General features: G+C 41.5%; 1 protein-coding gene across 3 annotated transcripts in view; it reads right to left on the reverse strand.

Moving 5' to 3' along the window:
• The window catches only part of MKI67 (marker of proliferation Ki-67), a 30,280-nt gene extending 15,640 nt beyond the window's left edge, over window positions 1-14,640 (reverse strand). For 2 of the 3 annotated variants that reach the window (XM_067465790.1, XM_067465788.1), the window contains exons 1-9: window positions 14,401-14,640; window positions 10,004-10,108; window positions 8,205-8,286; window positions 7,990-8,105; window positions 5,856-5,925; window positions 5,160-5,235; window positions 4,203-4,444; window positions 2,967-3,372; window positions 228-469 (exon numbers count right to left, since the gene is read on the reverse strand). In XM_067465790.1, the coding sequence (XP_067321891.1) occupies window positions 228-469; window positions 2,967-3,372; window positions 4,203-4,444; window positions 5,160-5,235; window positions 5,856-5,925; window positions 7,990-8,105; window positions 8,205-8,286; window positions 10,004-10,095 (1,326 nt within the window). In that variant the 5' untranslated portion in view covers window positions 10,096-10,108; window positions 14,401-14,640. The remainder of the gene's footprint in view (window positions 1-227; window positions 470-2,966; window positions 3,373-4,202; window positions 4,445-5,159; window positions 5,236-5,855; window positions 5,926-7,989; window positions 8,106-8,204; window positions 8,287-10,003; window positions 10,109-14,400) is intronic. The other variant, XM_067465789.1, reaches the window with a different exon arrangement.
• Window positions 14,641-19,888: the final 5,248 nt, after the last annotated feature.

A 19,888-nucleotide genomic window follows, 5' to 3' on the forward strand; every position in this document is an offset into this window, starting at 1 on the left:
CGTACTTTTTGGTCAGCAGTCTTGCCAGCACAAGGATATAACCCATTGAGCCACCGGAGGCTCTGACAATTGCATGAATACATTGGATACAATGAATGAATAAAGAAATTAGACAAAAATCCAAGGAGTTTCAATATAAGGATTAAATAACACTCCCAACAGATATCATTACTGTAGAGTGATAGCTAGATCTAAATCTGAACATTTAGAACTGGAACTTAATTTACCTTGGTTACAGACTGTCTTAATCCCAAACCTTTTTTCAGCACTGCTCGAGGTGAGTTTCCAAATGGTAAACTCATTCTTCTAGGAGTTGCACCTCTTTTAAGTGGTGAGTTTGGAGGCAAACGTTTATCAAACAACTCAGGACTCAGTTGGCCACCAAAAGATACTCTCTTTCTTTTCGCAAGCACGTGAGTTAATAAATCATGTTCTGTATTTTGACGCTTTTCAGGTGATTTTTTAATGCCTACAAAAGAAAAACAAAACAATATTTATTTATTTTATTTATTTCCAACATTTCTACCCTGTCCTTCTCAACCACCAAAGGGGGACTCAAGGCGGCTTACAACGGCAGCAATTAGATGCTGGCAACATACAAACATATTACAACAACATTATAAAAGAGAAAAGGAATTAGATTAAAATATATTAAAATACATTGGATTAAAATACATTAAAACATTATTATTTATCATATAGTCAAGTCCAAAGCTAATTTAACGACCGACAACTCAGTCCAAGCCTGCCATTGTCTAAGTTCAAGCAGTGAAGTTAGGAGAGGCCAGGGGACACTTCCAACTTGTCTCCTGCATATGTCATCAGTTGAAGACCCCTCCCCCAGCACCAACTGCCTCTCTGGGCCAGAGTGAGGACAAGTGAGGGCAGGAGACTGTTCCATCTTGTCTCCTGCATATGTCATCAGTTGGAGACCCCTCCCCCCAGCACCAACTGTCGCTTTGGGCCAGAGTGAGGACAAGTGAGGCCATGAGACAGTTCAATCTTGTCTCCTGCATATGTCATCAGTTGGAGACCCCTCCCCCCAGCACCAACCGTCGCTCTGGGCCAGAGTGAGGACAAGTGAGGCCATGAGACAGTTCAATCTTGTCTCCTGCATATGTCATCAGTTGGAGACCCCTCCCCCCAGCACCAACCGTCGCTCTGGGCCAGAGTGAGGACAAGTGAGGCCATGAGACAGTTCCAGCTTGTCTCCTGCATATGTCATCAGTTGAAGACCCCTCCCCCAGCACCAACTGCCTCTCTGGGCCAGAGTGAGGACAAGTGAGGGCAGGAGACTGTTCCATCTTGTCTCCTGCATATGTCATCAGTTGGAGACCCCTCCCCCCAGCACCAACCGTCGCTCTGGGCCAGAGTGAGGACAAGTGAGGCCATGAGACAGTTCAATCTTGTCTCCTGCATATGTCATCAGTTGGAGACCCCTCCCCCCAGCACCAACCGTCGCTCTGGGCCAGAGTGAGGACAAGTGAGGCCATGAGACAGTTCCAGCTTGTCTCCTGCATATGTCATCAGTTGAAGACCCCTCCCCCAGCACCAACTGCCGCTCTGGGCCAGAGTGAGGACAAGGAAGGCCAGGGGACAGTTCAATCTTGTTTCCTGCATATGTCATCAGTTGGAGACCACTCCCCCCAACACCAACCGTCACTCTGGGCCAGAGTGAGGACTAGGAAGGCCAGGGGACAGTTCAATCTTGTCTCCTGCATATGTCATCAGTTGGAGACCCCGCCCCCAACAACAACAGTCTCTCTGGACCAGAGTGAGGACAAGTGACAGTTCCAGCTTGTCTCCTGTGCTATGCTAATATATAATATATTGTATATACATATACTATTTATAATATTATAATGTAATACAGTATAATATGAATAATAATATAATTATATATTTTATAATTATAATTTTATAATATTACAATATAATTGTATAGTACAATGTAGTGATGTATAGTGCTGATATTGTACTGTGCTAATGGTATAATGTATTGTATGTATTTTTGTGTGTGTGAACCTGCTTCTTTCTGAAAGAGAAGGATGAAGCCAACCCAATGTTGCTAGGGCACTCCAGAGAGCACTCCACAGGCAGGGGGCCACCACCAAGAAGGCCCTGTCCCTGCCAATCATGCTTGTGAAGAGGACAGGACCAAGAGCAGGTCCTCCCCAGATGATCTTAAATTCCAAGGTGGGATGTAGAGGGAGATATGTTCGGACAGGTAAGGTGGGCCGGAACCATATAGGGCTTTATAGGCCGAGACCAGCACTTTGAATTGTGCTAGGAAGTGGACCGGCAGCAGTGGAGCTGACATAACAGAGGGGTGAAATGTTCCCTGTATGTCACTCCAGTTAGTAATCTGGCTGCCACCCATTGGACTAGTTGGAGGTTTCAAAGTCTTCAAAGGTAAGCCCACATAGTGTGTTGCAGTAATACATTTGGGATGTAACAAGAGCATGGACCAGCATGGTCAGAACAGATTTCCCAAGGTACAGGCGCAGCTGGTGCACAATTTTTAACTGTGCAAAAGCTCCTCTGGCCACCACCGAGACCTGGGGGTTCCAGACTCAGTGATGAATCCAGGATCATTCCCAAGCTGCGAACCTGAGTCTTCAGGGGGAGTGTAACCCTATCCCAGTTCGACCTTTCGACTGACCAGAGGACCTGTCTTATCTAGATTCAATTTCAGTCTGACACTGCAGCCAAGAACCAGGTTCAAGGTCTGAACAGCCTCTTTAGTGACAGATGGAGTGACAGTTCCACGTCCCGGCCTAAAGCCAGGCTGTGACAGAACTAGATGGTAAAAATATAAGTATAAGCAGGAACTGATGATTTAGGAAAGCAATCTGGTTTAAATTAAATAATTTGATTATTTTTTTAAGAAAGACAAAAAAAGAAAAGTATAGTTACAAAGGAGGCTATCAAAACAATCTGCAAAATCTTTCGCTGGTAATATTTACCTGACTTTCTAGGTAATGGAGTTGACATGTTTGACTCTGAAACGGTTTCAGCTGGCACTTCAACCTCATTTTCAAGGCCCCTTTCAGATGCATTGGAATTAATTGGTTCATTATTCTCTGCCTCAACATTCTGGATAGGTTTGTTTGTGGTTGGTTGTTTCATTTTATCTTCCTCCTCTTGAGGCCAGTCTCCGTTCACACTAGCATCAAGTGCCTGAACATGGGTTATTCTATCTGTACTAGACAAATCTGTAGAGACTATTGAACATTCCTCTGTTATCATATGCCTTAGAAAAGAACTTCTGTTTTGTTCAGGACTCATTCTGCAGGCTAGGGACAAAGCAGCCGGGGACCCGTGGCCCTGTAGCAAGGCAGTTTTTTCCATCAAATTAGGTTGGGGCTGATCCTGTTAAAAATACAATAATACATAATTTAAAATACATAAATGTTGTCTATGGACACCACCCTCAATCCGACAATTGCATTAATATATTGGATCATAGGTGCATTTATAAACTGTGCATGTTCTGCCTTTTGTGCTTACTAAAATGAATTGGAAAGAGCAGTGGCACAAAGGACAGATCGGAGACTGTATTTGGCGAATTAAAACATTCAATTGACAGAAAAATTGAACTTCTTTTCCCCTGGTTGCCACTATAATTTCTCTGTGCAGAAAAGAAATCTTTGAAGTCTATACAATTCTGTTCTCAAATCTTGTTTCTGGATGGTTATTGCTACATAGTATAACGTCCCAATACGACTGGATTCAGTGTATCTTTAAACTTACTGTGATACAATTCCAACATGACTTTGTTTTACTGTATTATGTTGTTCTTTAGTCTAACTTGAATACAATCCCTACATGACGTGAATTAATAGTTCCGATGTGACTTGTATTTCTGTACACCTTCTACCTTCCTATGCTTCTTTCCAGTGCATTTCTGTACACCTTCCATCTTCCTATGCTTCCTTCCAGTGTTAAACACTGACAAATCCTAACTGACAAAACAACTGCCATTCCAAGGCCTGAGTTCCGCCTCCCTCCCAGAGCCTTAAAGGGACAGGTCAGTGGATTAGAACTTCTGCTGACATGACAGTGAATATGAAAAAATCACCAAAATTCCAAGGCATTTCATCATGAGAAAACATAAAATTTTTAACATTATACCTGAAAGGCATAGAACATGAATGTTCATGTGAACATTTCAGATATTTCAGAACCAGAAGCTAAATTACCTTGATTACAGGTTGTCTTAGTCCTAGGTCATTTTTCAGCACTGCTCGAGGTGAGTTTTGAAGTGGTAAACTCCGTCTTCCAGCCATTTTATGTCTTGCACGTGTTGAGTTTGGAGGCAAACATTTATCCAATAACTCAGGACTTGGTTGGACACCAAAAGACACACTCTTTCTTTTCCCAAGCGGCTGAGTTAATAAATCATGTTTTGTATTTTTACACTGTTGAGGTGATTTTTTAATATCTACAAAAGAACAAAATATATCAAGACACCATCAAAATATATCAAGCCAATTAATTCAGGAGTCAGATTGCTACTGACAGTCATCCTCTTTCTATTCTATTCCCAGGCAGTTGGGTTAATAAACAAAGCTCTGTAGTTGCACACTTTTGGGTGAACAAAAGAGAAAAATGTATTAAGCCACTACCTTTCGAAACTCATAAATCTTATCTATCTTTGGGATAGCTGTATCAATGTGAAGAACACCTTTAAAGATCCTAAGTGCCTTTTGACGACATTTTCATAACAGGGGGTATTTTGCATTCTATTGTTAATGTGTACACTGAAGCACAAGAATCTTTTGTACTGGATCAAATATCTGGCTAAGGGTCCTGCCTCAGTTCCTGTTAACTCTAAAAGCTGAAGTTTATTTTCTATGGTTTTTTTCAGTTTGTTTAAAGAAGCCTCTGCTGTAGTCTAAACATTATTTCTCCAAGGTCAGTTGTCTGCAATGGCGATTTATAGCTCTATAACCTCCTTCTTCCTCTTGCCTTCTCTTCGGTCTTAAGCGTCAGATCAGCATTAGAACAATTCTTCAGATTTTATTATAGTTTATATTGTTCTAATTTGTTAGTAATCCAAATAATTCAAATTCTTAGTTGGTTTTTTTCTTAGTATTAACAAGACCTAAAATAATTGTTCGATACTTGAAGAAAAAAAAACGTGAAGAAATACCAACCAGAAATCTGAGGATTTCTGTTTTCTGAATCCTGTGGGTGCAGCAAATCTTCTTCTTTCTGTTGGACATGAAGAACCTGTTTATAAAAAATACCAAAACAATGGACACATTTTTGCCAGTTTTCAGAATTCTGCTTACTTACTGGAATAAAGAACTAAAAGGAAATGTTACAATTCAATTCCTTCCCCACAGCAATATTTCACAATTTTTAAGCCAAATTCAGTGAACATTTTAATCCTCAATAATGTGCGCTTCGGCATTGTGAAATGGTTTCAGCATGGGACGACAACTCTAGAGACCAGAGTATGAATGCCCAATTGGCCATGGAAGCCTATTGGGCGATTCACAGCAACCCCTTTCTGAACATATCTTGCCAAGAAAACCAATAGGTACAGCTTATGTATTATCCTTAAATGAATGCATACTTACTCCTTCAAATACATTTTCCCACATCAGCCCAGTAGAGACACTACTGTGAGTTTAACTGATATGGAAAGAGGGAGCAAATGTATGTCATTTGCGTGGCATGTTTCAATCCAAATTGGGATGGACATCTTGCTGCAACCAGTTACCAAGTCAACAAAAATGCAAAGAATATTAATTAGGTAATATGCAACTAGTTAATGTTGACATATTATTCCTGGACATTTCATTTATCCAAGTAAACTGTGAAGACACATACTGCCAATTATGTACCTGTAATGTTTCTTTCTCTTGAGATCTGCAAAATCTCTTCTGACGAGGTGACAAAGGTGGATATTCAAACCTGTGTGGGTAGGAAGATGGCTTAATATTGGACTATTTCATATTTATGCTAGTGAAGCACAATGACTGCCCTCTGAAGACAGTCAGTGCTCGAAATCTTAACTTGGGATTACAGGTCGGTGCAATACCACAGTAAGGTTGTAGTGATACTGTACAATTAATGCAGTTTGACCCCACTTTAACTGCCATGCCTTAAAGCAGGGGTCCTCAAACTTTTTAAACAGGGGGCCAGCTTACTGTCCCTCAGGTTGTTGGAAGGCCGGACTATAGTTTTTAATAAACTATGATCAAATTCCTATACACACTGCATATCTTATTTTGCTACTATTATGAATCATAATGCAAATATCAGATATGCAGGATGTATTTTCATTGTTACAAACTGAATATAAAGCATAGTGATTAATCACAAAAACAATATGTAATTATACATTGTGAAATATTATTTCTAATTACAAATAAATGAAAATGTTGACTTCAAGCATGTCACAGCATGGGTAACAGTCTTAATATAATAGCTGAGAACCCATGAATATGTTTATTTATCAGCCTATCAGCCAAACTCCCATCACCAACAGAAAATACTGGAGAGGCTTGGGGAAAATAGACTTTGGCATTTGAGAGTTGCTGGGACGAATAGTTCCCCTACTAACCATGAGCATTCTGAACTCCAGCAATGAAATTGACCAACAGAAAATACTGGAAAAGCTTAGGGAAATAAACCTTGATATTTGGGAGTTTCTGGGATATATAGTTTACCTGCCATTGAAGATCACCCTGGAGGGGTCTGGGCCAGGATCCGGTGGGAAGGCTCGCACCCGGCCTGGCTTGCACCGCCCGTGAGGCCTGGCAAGTGGTGAAAGCGGGGAGGGGCTTCGCGTGATGCCAGGCAGCACAGTGCAGCCTCCCTCACCTGGCTCACGCAAGGACAGCGCAAACCAGGTAAACTGCACCATGCAGCCTGTTCTCGCGCAAAGCCCCTCACTGCTTTCACTGCTTGCCAAGGCCAACAGGGCACGTGAGCCAAGCGAGGGGATTCGCACGACGCACCGCATGGACTGGCATTGCGCAAATCCCTTCATCTGGCTTGCGTCACCTGTCGGGTATGGAATGGAAGTGGCAAGGGGCTTTATGCAAGAACAGACTGTGCGGTGCAGCTCCCCTCACCTGGCTTGCGCTACACAGAGCATCCTGGCCTCACGCAAAGCCCCTCGCTGCTTTCCAGGCCCGACGGGCACTGAGAAGGAGGCCTCCTCCTTGGCGGGCTGGATAAATGCACTCGGCGGGCTGCATGTGGCTCACGAGCCGTAGCTTGAGGACCCCTGCCTTAAGGTTATGGAATTCTGAGTAATTTGTAGTTTGGTGCAACACCAGCAGTCTTTGGAAAAGAAGGCTTATAAAATAATGGCTTCTATAGCAATGAGCCATGGTAATGAAAGCTGTCTCAAACCACATTAATTCTATAGTATAAATGAGTCCTAAATTTCACTAGTTTCAGTATTCAGTAGTAGATTAGAGGAATTATGAAATTAGAATGTTTAACAGTAATCAAAAATTGCAACTGCATAATTTATTCAAAAGGAATCAACTTAAATTTAAACCCTGAAGTCTCTTCAAAATACCATCTAAATCTAATTCACTATTAAAATGCCTCTCCTGCTGAAAACGCTACCACCTAATCTTCAGCATTGCCAAACTGGTGTTTCCTTGTATTTTCCCAAAGTGCTGAGACTTAGTCCTCCAATTCTTTCTTCATTTACTGTATTTAATGTGTTTTCTCTACTACCTTTCCCCTTATATACCTGTTTTAAGCCCCTTCTACACTGCTTTATTAAATCCAGATTATCTGCCTTGAATTGGAGTATATGGTCATGCAGACTCATATAATCCATCTGAAAGCAGATAATGCGGATTATCTACTTTGATAATCTGGATTATATGGCAGTGTAGAATAGGCCTTAGATATCCTGCTCACTATCTCCACCCTCCTCTTGGGGCTGAAAATGGTGTAAACTAGCATGAGCAATAATACTCACAGCTGTTTATGTATTTGAGATTTACCAACCTGAAAGAACGATCAATAACAGTCAGTATATCGCCATGCTTCAAGAATGTGGGATCTTGAACAATATTTCCATTCAGCTGTGTGGGAGTTGTAGAACTTAAGTTAAACAAAGTGACCTAAAAATAAATAAATATTCAGCTCAGTCATGGTTTTTGACAAAAGGAAGACACATTAAATCAGCCCCAATTAATCCCAAAGCAGCATTCTATACATACCTCCTTGTTTTCATTGACTTCAATTTTACAGTGTTCCTTGGAAACTTCAGGCAGCTGAATTCGGATGTCACATTCTTTTTTCCTTAAGAAATGAAATCATTCACATGTTTATGTTTGTATATTATATAGCTGTACGCTATACTCAATTCTTAAACAACACCCATTCAGAATTATAAATCTGAACTTGTTTTAATAGATAAGAATCACTGCGACCTCAGTGCTGCCTTTTGTCTGGGGGATGCTTATGCCAACTAACAGAAGCCAACTGGCAACCGACACCCAGAGGACATTTTCATTGGCCATCCCAAGACTGTGGAATGATCTGCCGGAAGAACTCTTGAGAGCTAAATAAACTATTGGGGAATTCAAGACTCAAATGTAGACCCATCTCTTCTGGCAGGCCTATCACTCAACTTTGAATGAGTTTTGAATCTGTATTCTATTGCTGCTATATCTTGATTTTTGTATTGTTTGGTGTATGTTTTTTATAATGGTGCGTTTCAATCTATGTATTTTATGTTCATATGGTTTGACATTGTTTTACCTCACCTTGAACCATTAGGAGAGGCAGGTAACAAATCCAATTCATCATTATTGTTATTCTCTATTCCCACAGGCAGACAAATAATACTATAGATTCCATTTTCCTCAGGCTATCCAGTGTTATCAACCCGCTGTTCCTTAAGCTGTTTTACAGAGACCACGGGTAATGCAGCCTACTATCCTTCCCCCCAATGCATCCTGAACAATATCTTTCAGTACAGGCTATTGCCAATCCCATCCCTCCTATGACTCCTTTAGGGAAAAGCATTTGGGAAACTAGCTAACAAACTTTTCCTCCCTCTTCCCACAAACGAAGCAAACACAACTGGTAGCATCACAATGTTGCACAAACAAGACTGCAGTATAATTTCAAATGTTTACATCCTATTTGGGTGTTTCAAAATGGACTCAATTTCAAAACAATACATTTCACAATGCCAATATGTAACAGCTACACAAAACGTTAGGAACAGTTAGAGTTAGCAAGTTTTACTAACTGCCTTGAGCCAGTAACAAATACAAAATATACAAATATATAACTCTGCAAATGGTTCATGGTTGCCATCTTGAAAACAACTGATGTTAGGGGCTCTCATGTGCTAGGAGAGGCATCTAACGGCAATCATTTTTATGTCTCTTCCTATGTCTCTACCTTTACAGGAGTAAGAGTTCCATTCATGGGCAGTTTGTGTTTGGAGAGATAGAGATATCAAGCCTGATCTATTTTTCTGAAATATTTTGCTACACAGATGTTTTAAAAGGCGCCTTGAATTCTTTTTGAAAAGAATTTTTGTAAAGCCTTTTTGGGTCTGAAGACAATTTTAGAAAAAACCATCATGCAGACACACTTACTGTTTTGAAATTTTTAAAAATCATCTTCCTAGCCTAAAACAGACTGGCTCATCAAATTAGGGTGTATGTGGCAATACATGTGGCCTGCATTTTTTTCAGTCTACTGTATCTCATCCGCTAATTCTGTTAATTCAGAATGTGCCAAGTTTTGCTTTTTATATATTTAAGGAAGAATTTAAAAACCAAATATGGAGTGTGAACTTCATTTCACTGCCAATTCTCAAAAAGCCTTATTTTCCATCAACATGAAAACCTGGAACTGATACAAGGAGGCAAGCTGAAAATGTACTTAAATTAACCAACTGAAGTTTTGCTATAAGAAGATGCTACGAATCTTTCACAATGCACATAGACCTTAGTAATAACAAAGCTTAGGCAATACAGTGTAACAAATATAAATTTACCTTCCAAACAAGCAAGAATTCCCAGTTAATGGAAAATGAGTTCCATCACTCCCGTTCCTTCTAATAACAACAATTTTCCCGTAGAGAGGCATTTTGTCATTTTATCTGTAAAGATTGAAAAATGTTAGGTCTCAAAATGTCAATTACTGTGAATGATCAAAATCTTTCTATTACAAAAATAAACCCCAAAACACACTTTTTTTGAAACTGCACTACACCAGAAAATATTGTGATTACAGTTAAAATTGTGTTTCATGGAAAATAGCACTAGGGATAAAATGCTAGGTCCTAATTAAATTAAAGGACGTCTGCAAATTACAAACTTTGACTTAAATCCAACTCCTAGTTACAAACAGGGGTGAGACAACAGGAAGTGAGAGGAAATCTACCCCTAAGAAGAGAAACACATTCATGTAAAAGTTTATTATGGGAAAATTGTATCTCCACAGAAGTTTTATCACAATTTTTTGTTTCCGCACCAATTGTTACAGACACAGCTAGTGAGGTGAAATCTTTTGAACAGAGGCAGTCAGCAAAACTTAGAGGGGTGTTAAGTTTCCCTATGCTAAAACTGGGGGGGGGGGGGGGGGGGGACCGCAATGAAAATTTGGATGGAGGTACAGTAAAAAAAATATTCCAAGTGTACTTAAGAATAAACTCACAGATCCTATCTTGTCAGTAACCTAGGGACTGTCTGTATGCCTATTTGTAAGGCAATTTTCTTCCCTTCTTTCAATAATGTGAAGTCAACTGTTTACAAAACAGCCATGTTTCTTCCATTTTCCTCTTCTCCCAATGAATCAAGGTTGGGAACAACAATCTCCAAAACATATTGTCCCTCAAAAACACGTCATCAGCACAGAATTCATAAACCATTTAAAACACATGCCATCACTTAGGATTATATGTGGTCTGCCCCAAAAGAAATGAAAATAAATATTAACTGAACATACATGCATTTAGTTTATTCCCTTCAAGATACGTTCCTTGTGTTTGAATACAGCAATGCCAATGTTGCTACCACTCTCCATAGCAGTAGAGAAAGTCTCCACTTGAGATGCTGTTTAAAGCCTCATCACAGCTGTCTGGATTTTTTCATCTGGCCAAAAGTGATGTCTGTTGTGGTGGATTTTCACAGGTAGATGAGCTTTACACCCTTCACAGGATGAGCCAAATTGCTGTTTTTGAAGTTGAAGAATGCTGCTCCAGGCACCTTTGCATTTTCACCCAGGATAAGACACAAAAACTAGGATGCACTTTGCTAATATTCTAACTGCTACACGTGGGCAAGACTTGTGGTACACTGGGCAGGAGTACTTGGCAGTTGAATAAGACCAGGGCTGATGTTATTAATTTTGGGTCTGCTCCTTATGCACTGCCAGTAAGTTTCCACTGGATGTTATTGCATGCAGCTACTTTGTGCTTATGAGCTAACTTATGTGCCATTAGTTAGAAACACACAAACATAGGAAACCCATGCTATCAGCTACAGACACATGCACAATCTAAAATACAGGCTGTTAGTACATATATACATTTGCTTGTTGTTCATTTGTTCAGTCGTTTCGGACTCTTCGTGACTTCATGGAGCAGCCCACGCCAGAGCTTCCTGTCGGTTGTCACCATCCTCAGCTCCTTCAAGGTCAATCCAGTCACTTCAAGGATACCAGCCATCCATCTTGCCCTTGGTCAGCCCCTCTTCCTTTTCCCTTCCATTTTCCCCAGCATCATACCCTTCTCTAAGCTTTCCTTTCTTCTCATGATGTGGCCAAAGTACTTCATCTTGGCCTCTATTATCCATCCCTCCAATGAGCAGTCAGGCTTTATACATATATACACATAAACCATTTAAACTACATCACATCAGTAAGAAACACACAAACCATTTGAAACCCCTGCCATCAGTTAGAAACACATAAACCATTTGAAACTCAAGCCATCAGTTAGAAACACAACCATTTGAAACTCAAGCCATCACTTGGAAACACACAACCATTTGAAACCCCTGCCATCAGTTAGAAACACATAAACCATTTGAAACCCATAGCATCAGCAGAAAAGTCTATAAACCATCTAAACCACAGTTAGAAACACAAGTCCACTTAAAACGCATGGCTTCAGTTTAATTTGTATTTTAAAAGTGGAGACCCATTTCCCTGTAACTCAGTGTTTCTCAACCTGGGGGTTGTGAGGTGGTGTCAGAGGGGTTGCCAAAGACCATCAGACCACCAACAGTATTTTCTGTTGGTCATGGGGGTTCTGTGTGGGAAGTTTGGCCCAATTCTATCGTTGATGGGGTTCAGAATGCTCTTTGATTGTAGGTAAACTATAAATCCCAGCAACTACAACTCCCTAATGACAAAATCAATTCCACAACCCCACCGGTATTACATTTGGAGATACTGGGTATTTGTGCCAAATTTGGTCCAATGAATGAAAATACATCCAACATATCAGATATTTACTTTAGGACTCATAACAGTTGCAAAATTACAGTTATGAAGTAGCAGCAAAAATAGTTTTATGGGTGGGGATCCCACAACATGAGGAACTGTATTAAGGAATCTCGGCATTAGGGAAATTGAGAACCACTACCATAACCTTTTCAGGGGTGAATGTCCCTTCTAAACAGTGAGTCATTTGCAAATTGGATGTTTGTAACTCGGGGACTGCCTGAACGCTGTTTAAAACCCATGCCATGAGTTGGAAACACAAACCATTTGAAATCCATGCCATCAGTTACAAACGCATGCACCATTCCAAATACATGCCATTAGCAGAAAAATCTATAAACCATCTAAACCACAGTTAGAAACACATGTTCTATTTAAAACCCATGGCTTCAGTTTAATTTGTGTTGTAAAAGTGGAGACCCCTTTTCTCATAACTCAGCGTTTCTCAACCTAGGGGTCCCGAGGTGGTGTCAGAGGGGTTGCCAAAGACCACCAGAAAACACAGTATTTTCTGCTGGTCATGGGGGTTCTGTGTAGGAAGTTTGGCCCAATTCTATTGTTGGTGGGGTTCAGAATGCTCTTTGATTGTAGGTGAACTATAAATCCCAGCAATGACAACTCCCAAATGTCAAGTTTATTTTCCCCAAACTCCACCAGTGATCACATTTGGGCATATTGTGTATTTGTGCCATGTTTGGTCCAGATCCATCATTGTTTGAGTCCATAGTATTCTCTGGTTGTAGATGAACTACAACACCAAAACTCCAGGTAAATGTCCACCAAACCCTTCCAGTATTTTCTGTTTGTCATGTGAGTTCTGTGTGCCAAGTCTGACTCAATTCCATCATTGGTGGAGTTCAGAATGCTCTTTGATTGTAGGTGAACTATAAATCCCAGCTACTACAACTCCCAAATGATGAAGTCAGTTCTCCCTCAACCCCACCAGTGCTCAAATTTGGGCGTAATGGATATCTGTGCCAGATTTGGTCTAGTGAATGAAAATACATCCTGGATATCAGATGTTTACATTATGATTCATAACAGTAGCAAAATTACAGTTATGAATTAGCAGCGAAAATAGTTTTATGGTTGGGGGTCCCACAACATGAGGAACTATATTAAGGGGTCTCGGCATTAGGAAGGTTGAGAAACACTGCCATAACTCTCTCGGGGTGCATTTCCCTTCTTATCAATGTTTGTAAGTTAGATGTTTGTAACTTGGTGACTATTTATTTATCTATTTAATGCATTTCTACCCCTCCCTTCCACCCCTCAGGGGGACTCAGGGCAGCCTCACACAAGCATCATATGATGCTATCAGCATATCAACACTCAAAATTACATTTAGAACATTAAAAACAATAAATTCAAGCATAAAAGACTACCTGTAAACTGTTTACAACCCATGCCATGAGTTGGAAACACACAAACCATTTGAAACCCATGCCATCAGTTACAAACACATGCATCATTCTAAATACATGCCATCAGCAGAGAATCTATAAACCATCTAAACCAGTTAGAAACACATGCTCCATTTAAAACCCATGGCTTCACCTTAATTCGTGTTGTAAAAGAGACCCTCTTTCCCCATAACTCTTTCAGGGATGAATGTCCCTTCTAAACAAGGAGTCGTTTGTAAGTCGGATGTTTGTAACACGGGGAGCGCCTGGACACTGTTTAAAATCCATGCCATGTGTTGGAAACGCATAAACTATTAGAAACCCACGCCATCAGTGAAAAATACATGCACCATTTGAAACCCATGCCGTTAGTACAATATATAAACCATTTAAACCACATGAACTATTTACACCCATGCCCTCAGGGAGAAACACACAACATGCTGCTAGTACAACAACATAGGAACCATTTAAACCACAAGACATCAGTGAGAAACACATAAACCACTGGAAAACCCCTTCCGTGGCGTCTATGGCTTACATTCTACAAAAGCTGAAGCCTCACAAGGGACTTTGGCGCTGTCAGGGGAACTTTGGCGCCGAGAAGCCTCTCTCGCGCGCGCTCTCCGGAGCCGCAATGACGCCCGTTACCTGCCTTTGGCCGCGCGCGCGGAACCTCGCCGATTCAAACCTCCGCCTTTGTGACGTACAGGCCTCCTCGCTCTGTATCCTTCCGCCTTGTCTTCAGACGCCTGCAAATACTGTAATACTCACCATCTCCTTTATCGCTGCTTGAGCAGTGAGGAAAAAGTTCCCGGAATTCAACTTGAATCCAACCTTAGAAGAGGGACTCCTTTCAAATCCCTCCGCGTATATGCGGCGGGTATTCTTTTTGAAAGGGGTGCGGAGCTTTCCGATTGGTGGACGTATCATGACGCCATCGGGGGGAGGGGGAAAATGATCCAATAGGGAGAGCTGAGAGGGACGTTGCATTTTTAACTGACACTCCAAGCGCGCAATGCTTTTGCGGGTGTGTGGATGGGAGAATCCAAAACAAAAATAGGGGGGGGGGAGGGGGGTGATAATTATTTATTAGACAGAAGATATCCTAAACTGTTGTCGCTACTGCTGCATTCGCGAATAGGATTTAATAGTGTTAAGAAGAGACTAAACAAGTGTTAAAACACCCTCTAAAAAGGCATCTCAGGACACCCACTAAAAGGCATCTAGTGTGTGTGTTTGTCTGTCGTCTCCCCCCCCCACGCGTCAAATTAGGTTTCCCGCCTTCCCTCTCAGTAAAGGCAAGAGGGGGAAACTTGCAGATTAATAATTGATTGATTTATTTACAACATTTCTATGCCGCCCTTCTCACCCCGAAGGGGGACTCAGACCAGCTTTCAAGACATATATACATACAATATATTATATTATTAGCATAATAGGTAAAAGTAAAGGTTTTCCCCCTGTAGGGGAAAAGGAACCAAATTTTCCTCTGACATTAAGTTCAGTCGTGTCCGACTGGGGTGTGGTGCTCATCTCCATTTCTAAGCCGAGGAGCCAGCGTTGTCCCTAGACATCTAGGTCATGTGGCCAGCATAACTGCAAGGAGCACCAGTTTCCTTCCCGCTGGGGCATATGTCATCAGCTGGGGACCCATCCCTCCAGCACCAACTGCTCCTCTGGGCCAATGTGAAGAGAGAGGGGGCCAGGGGACAGTTCCACCTTGTCTCCTGTGCTATGCTAATAATGTAATGTAATATAATATATTGTAATAAAGGTAAAGGTTTTCCCCTGACATGGTTCGAATCCAGAGAGCGGCTTGAGCTTCCGCTGTCAGGCCCGGCTTCTGCCAACCTAGCAGTTCGAAAACATGCAAATGTGAGTAGATCAATAGGTACCGCTCTGGCAGGAAGGTAACAGCGCTCCATGCAGTCATGCTGGCCACATGACCTTGGAGGTGTCTAGGGACAACTCTTTGGTGTAGAAATTGAGATGAACACCACACCCCATCGTCAGACACGACTGGACTTCATGTCATGGGAAAACCTTTACTACAATATATTACATTACATTACATTACATTACATTACATTACATTACATTATTAGCATAGCATAGGAGACAAGGTGGAACTGTCCCCTGGCCCCCTCTCTCTTCACACTGGCCCAGAGGAGCAGTTGGTGCCGGAGGGATGGGTCCTCAGCTGATGACATATGCAGGATATAAGATGGAACTGTTCCTAGCTCCCCCTCTCTTCACTCTTGCCCAGAGCGGCAGTTGATGCAGGGGGGAGGGGTTCCCGGCTGATGACATATGCAGGAGACAAGATGGAACTGTCCCCTGGCCCCCCTCTCTTCTCTCTGGCCCAGAGTGGCAGTTGGTGCTGGGGGGAGGGGTCCTCAGCTGATGATATACGCAGGAGACAAGATGGAACTGTCCCCTGACCCCCTTCATAAGGCTGTGTACTGTGTTGGAATGTGCATAAGCAGCTCATATTCTCCCGGGATACAGAATTAAACCGAACATGATTGGGAATAAAAAAGTATTTCCATGTTACATTTTTACCCATGGCTTGGTCAATAATAATGATGCCACATTGCATCTGCACTGTAGAATGAATGCAGTCTGACATCATTTTAACTGCGTTGGAATCCTGTGATTTGTAGTTTGGTGAGGCTCCAGCACTCTTGGCCAGAGGAGGTTGTGACCTTTCAAACTACAACTCCCAGGATCTATAGCAATTAAAGTGGTGTCAAATTGTATTCATTCCACCTTGTAGATCAGTGGATCTCAATCTTCCTAATGCCTGTAAGTATTAGTAAAATAAACATGCCGGTGCATTACACTCTATTTGGAGGACTGGAATTTGGAGAGGAGTGAGATTCCAGTTTTAAAAAACCCTCTGAAAAACCAAATTCAAAACCAAATTGAATAATTCCATCCCTTTCGTTCTGAAAGGGAGAAGAATACCAGGTCTGGGTAATAAGAGTTGTGCTTCTTGAAATGGAAAGAGTGGTTGAGATGTGGGAATCAAACTTTAAACTGTAGAAGAATTTGGTGCCCAAGGATTGTGCTTCATTTCAAAGCAGGCGGTATTGGCTTTTAAAGTTAGATTCAGTGACTGGCTCTGGAGAAGTTTGTGATTACTCTGTCTATCTATCTATCTACCTACCTATCTTTTTTCCTGGTTTTCGCCAGTCAATAACTTTCCTTTATCCAGTCCCAACTTGCCTCGCCATTCAAAAGCGAAAGATCCAAAAGCCTACTTTAACTTACCAACAACAATAACCATTATAATCACAGTAATAATACTTAAGAATATAGTCTAATCAAACCTCAGCCTGCAACAACTTTTGAATGCTCAGTTTGACTTTTACTAGTACCATAGCAAGAAGCTATGTTTATACAGTCAGCTCTCTGTATCCATGGATTCTGTAGCCAGGGATACTGGCAGCCACAGATTCCGGAATCCAGAGCTTGAAAATATTCTAAAAATAAAAGTAAACATTGATATTATATATATATATATATATATATATATATATATATATATATATATATGGGACAGCATTTCACTATGCCCTTGCATACAATGGTACTTGAACATTCATGGATTTAGCTATCCATGGGAATCCTGGAACCAAACCTCAGCAGGTACCAAGGGCCAACTGTACGTCTATTATCTCTATTAAAGAATGATTATATTCCACATTTATCTTGAATATATCAAAGTGGAATCAGAATGTGATTGGAGGTGACCCCACCCCACCCCCAGAATTCTGTAAAAAAATAGTTCAAAATCAGGGAATTCATAGTTTTGCCAAGGACACCAGGCTGGAATGATCCCATAATCCCCTATCTCTCCCCCATGTAGGAATCTAAGACTTCTTCCATGGCCCCACATGGCAACGCCCCTGTTACCCAAACTAGCATGTGACCAATTTGGCTATTATTTATTAATTGAATTCCTGTTTTATGAATGAACTCTGGCTACTCCATGCTCCTATTGGTTTCCATTTGCTCTCCATAGACTTTTATGAACTTCTCAGGAACTTTTATGAACTTTCTCCAACTTTCATGAACGTTTTAACAATTTCCTTTATCATTCTGAATATCTTCCAATTAAACACCAGTATGTGAAGGAACTCCAGCAAAGGATCACTGCCTTGTCGGGGCGCTGGAGCTTGAGCACCTCAATGATGTCATGAGCGAAACCGTGAAGGGACACCCAAGACGGGACGGTTGTGGCAGAGAGGTCAGACCAAGCGTGATCCCTGGGGAAGGCAATGGCAAACCACTCCAGTATCCTTGCCAAGAAAACTAAATGGATCAGTACAACCAGAGATATGTCGGTATGCCATTGGAAGATGGGACTCCCAGGTCGGAAGATGGCCAAAATGCTACTGGGGAGGAGCAGAGGATAAGTTCAACTAGCCCCAGATGTGATGACGCAGCTAGCTCAAAGCCGAAAGGAAGGCTAGCGGCCGACGGTACTGGAGGTGAACGACGAATCCGATGCTCTAAAGATCAACACACCATAGGAACCTGGAATGTAAGATCTATGAGCCAGGGCAAATTGGATGTTGTTATTGGTGAGATGTCAAGACTAAAGATAGACATTCTGGGGGTCAGCGAACTGAAATGGACTGGAATGGGCCACTTCACATCAGATGACCACCAGATCTACTACTGCGGACAAGAGGAACATCGAAGAAATGGAGTAGCCTTCATAATTAATAAGAAATTAGCTAAAGCGGTGCTTGGATACAACCCAAAAAATGACAGAATGATCTCAATTCGAGTGCAAGGAAAGCCTTTCAACATTACAGTGATCCAAATATATGCCCCAACCACAGCTGCTGAAGAAGCAGAAGTAGATCAGTTCTATGAGGATCTGCAGGAACTACTGGATAATACACCAAAAAGAGACATTATTTTCATTACAGGAGACTGGAATGCCAAGGTGGGAAGTCAAATGACAACAGGGATCACAGGCAAGCATGGTCTGGGAGAACAAAATGAAGCGGGACGCAGGCTGATAGAATTTTGCCAGGAAAACTCGCTGTGTATAACGAATACTCTCTTCCAACAACCTAAAAGACGGCTTTACACATGGACCTCTCCAGACGGTCAACACCGAAATCAGATTGACTACATCCTTTGCAGCCAAAGGTGGCGGACATCCATCCAGTCGGTGAAAACAAGACCTGGGGCTGACTGTAGCTCAGATCACGAACTTCTTATTGCCCAATTTAGAATAAAACTAAAGAGATCAGGGAAAATACACAGACCAGTTAGATATGATCTCACTAACATTCCTAGCGAATATACAGTGGAAGTGAAGAACAGATTTGAAGGACTAGATTTAGTAAACAGAGTCCCAGAAGAACTATGGACAGAAGTCCGAGACATTGTTCAGGAGGCAGCAACAAAGTACGTCCCAAAGAAAAAGAAAACCAAGAAGGCAAAATGGTTGTCTGCTGAGACACTGGAAGTAGCCCAAGAAAGGAGGAAAGCAAAAGGAAACAGGGATAAGGGGAGATATGCCCAGTTAAATGCGCAATTCCAGAGGTTAGCCAGAAGAGATAAGGAACTATTTTTAAATAAGCAATGCATGGAAGTGGAAGAAGACAACAGAATAGGAAGGACAAGAGACCTCTTCCAGAAAATTAGAAACATTGGAGGTAAATTTCAGGCAAAAATTGGCATGATAAGAAACAAAGATGGCAGGGACCTAACAGAAGCTGAAGAGATCAAGAGAAGGTGGCGAGACTATACAGAAGATCTGTATAGGAAGGATAATAATGTTGAGGATAGTTTTGACGGTGTGGTGAATGAATTAGAACCAGACATCCTGAGGAGTGAGGTTGAATGGGCCTTAAGAAGCATTGCTAACAACAAGGCAGCAGGAGACGACGGGATCCCAGCTGAACTGTTTAAAATCTTAAAAGATGATGCTGTCAAGGTGATGCATTCCATTTGCCAGCAAATATGGAAAACACAAGAATGGCCATCAGACTGGAAAAAAT

Source organism: Anolis sagrei, chromosome 3, assembly GCF_037176765.1.
Source record: "Anolis sagrei isolate rAnoSag1 chromosome 3, rAnoSag1.mat, whole genome shotgun sequence".
Taxonomy (NCBI): domain Eukaryota; kingdom Metazoa; phylum Chordata; class Lepidosauria; order Squamata; family Dactyloidae; genus Anolis; species Anolis sagrei.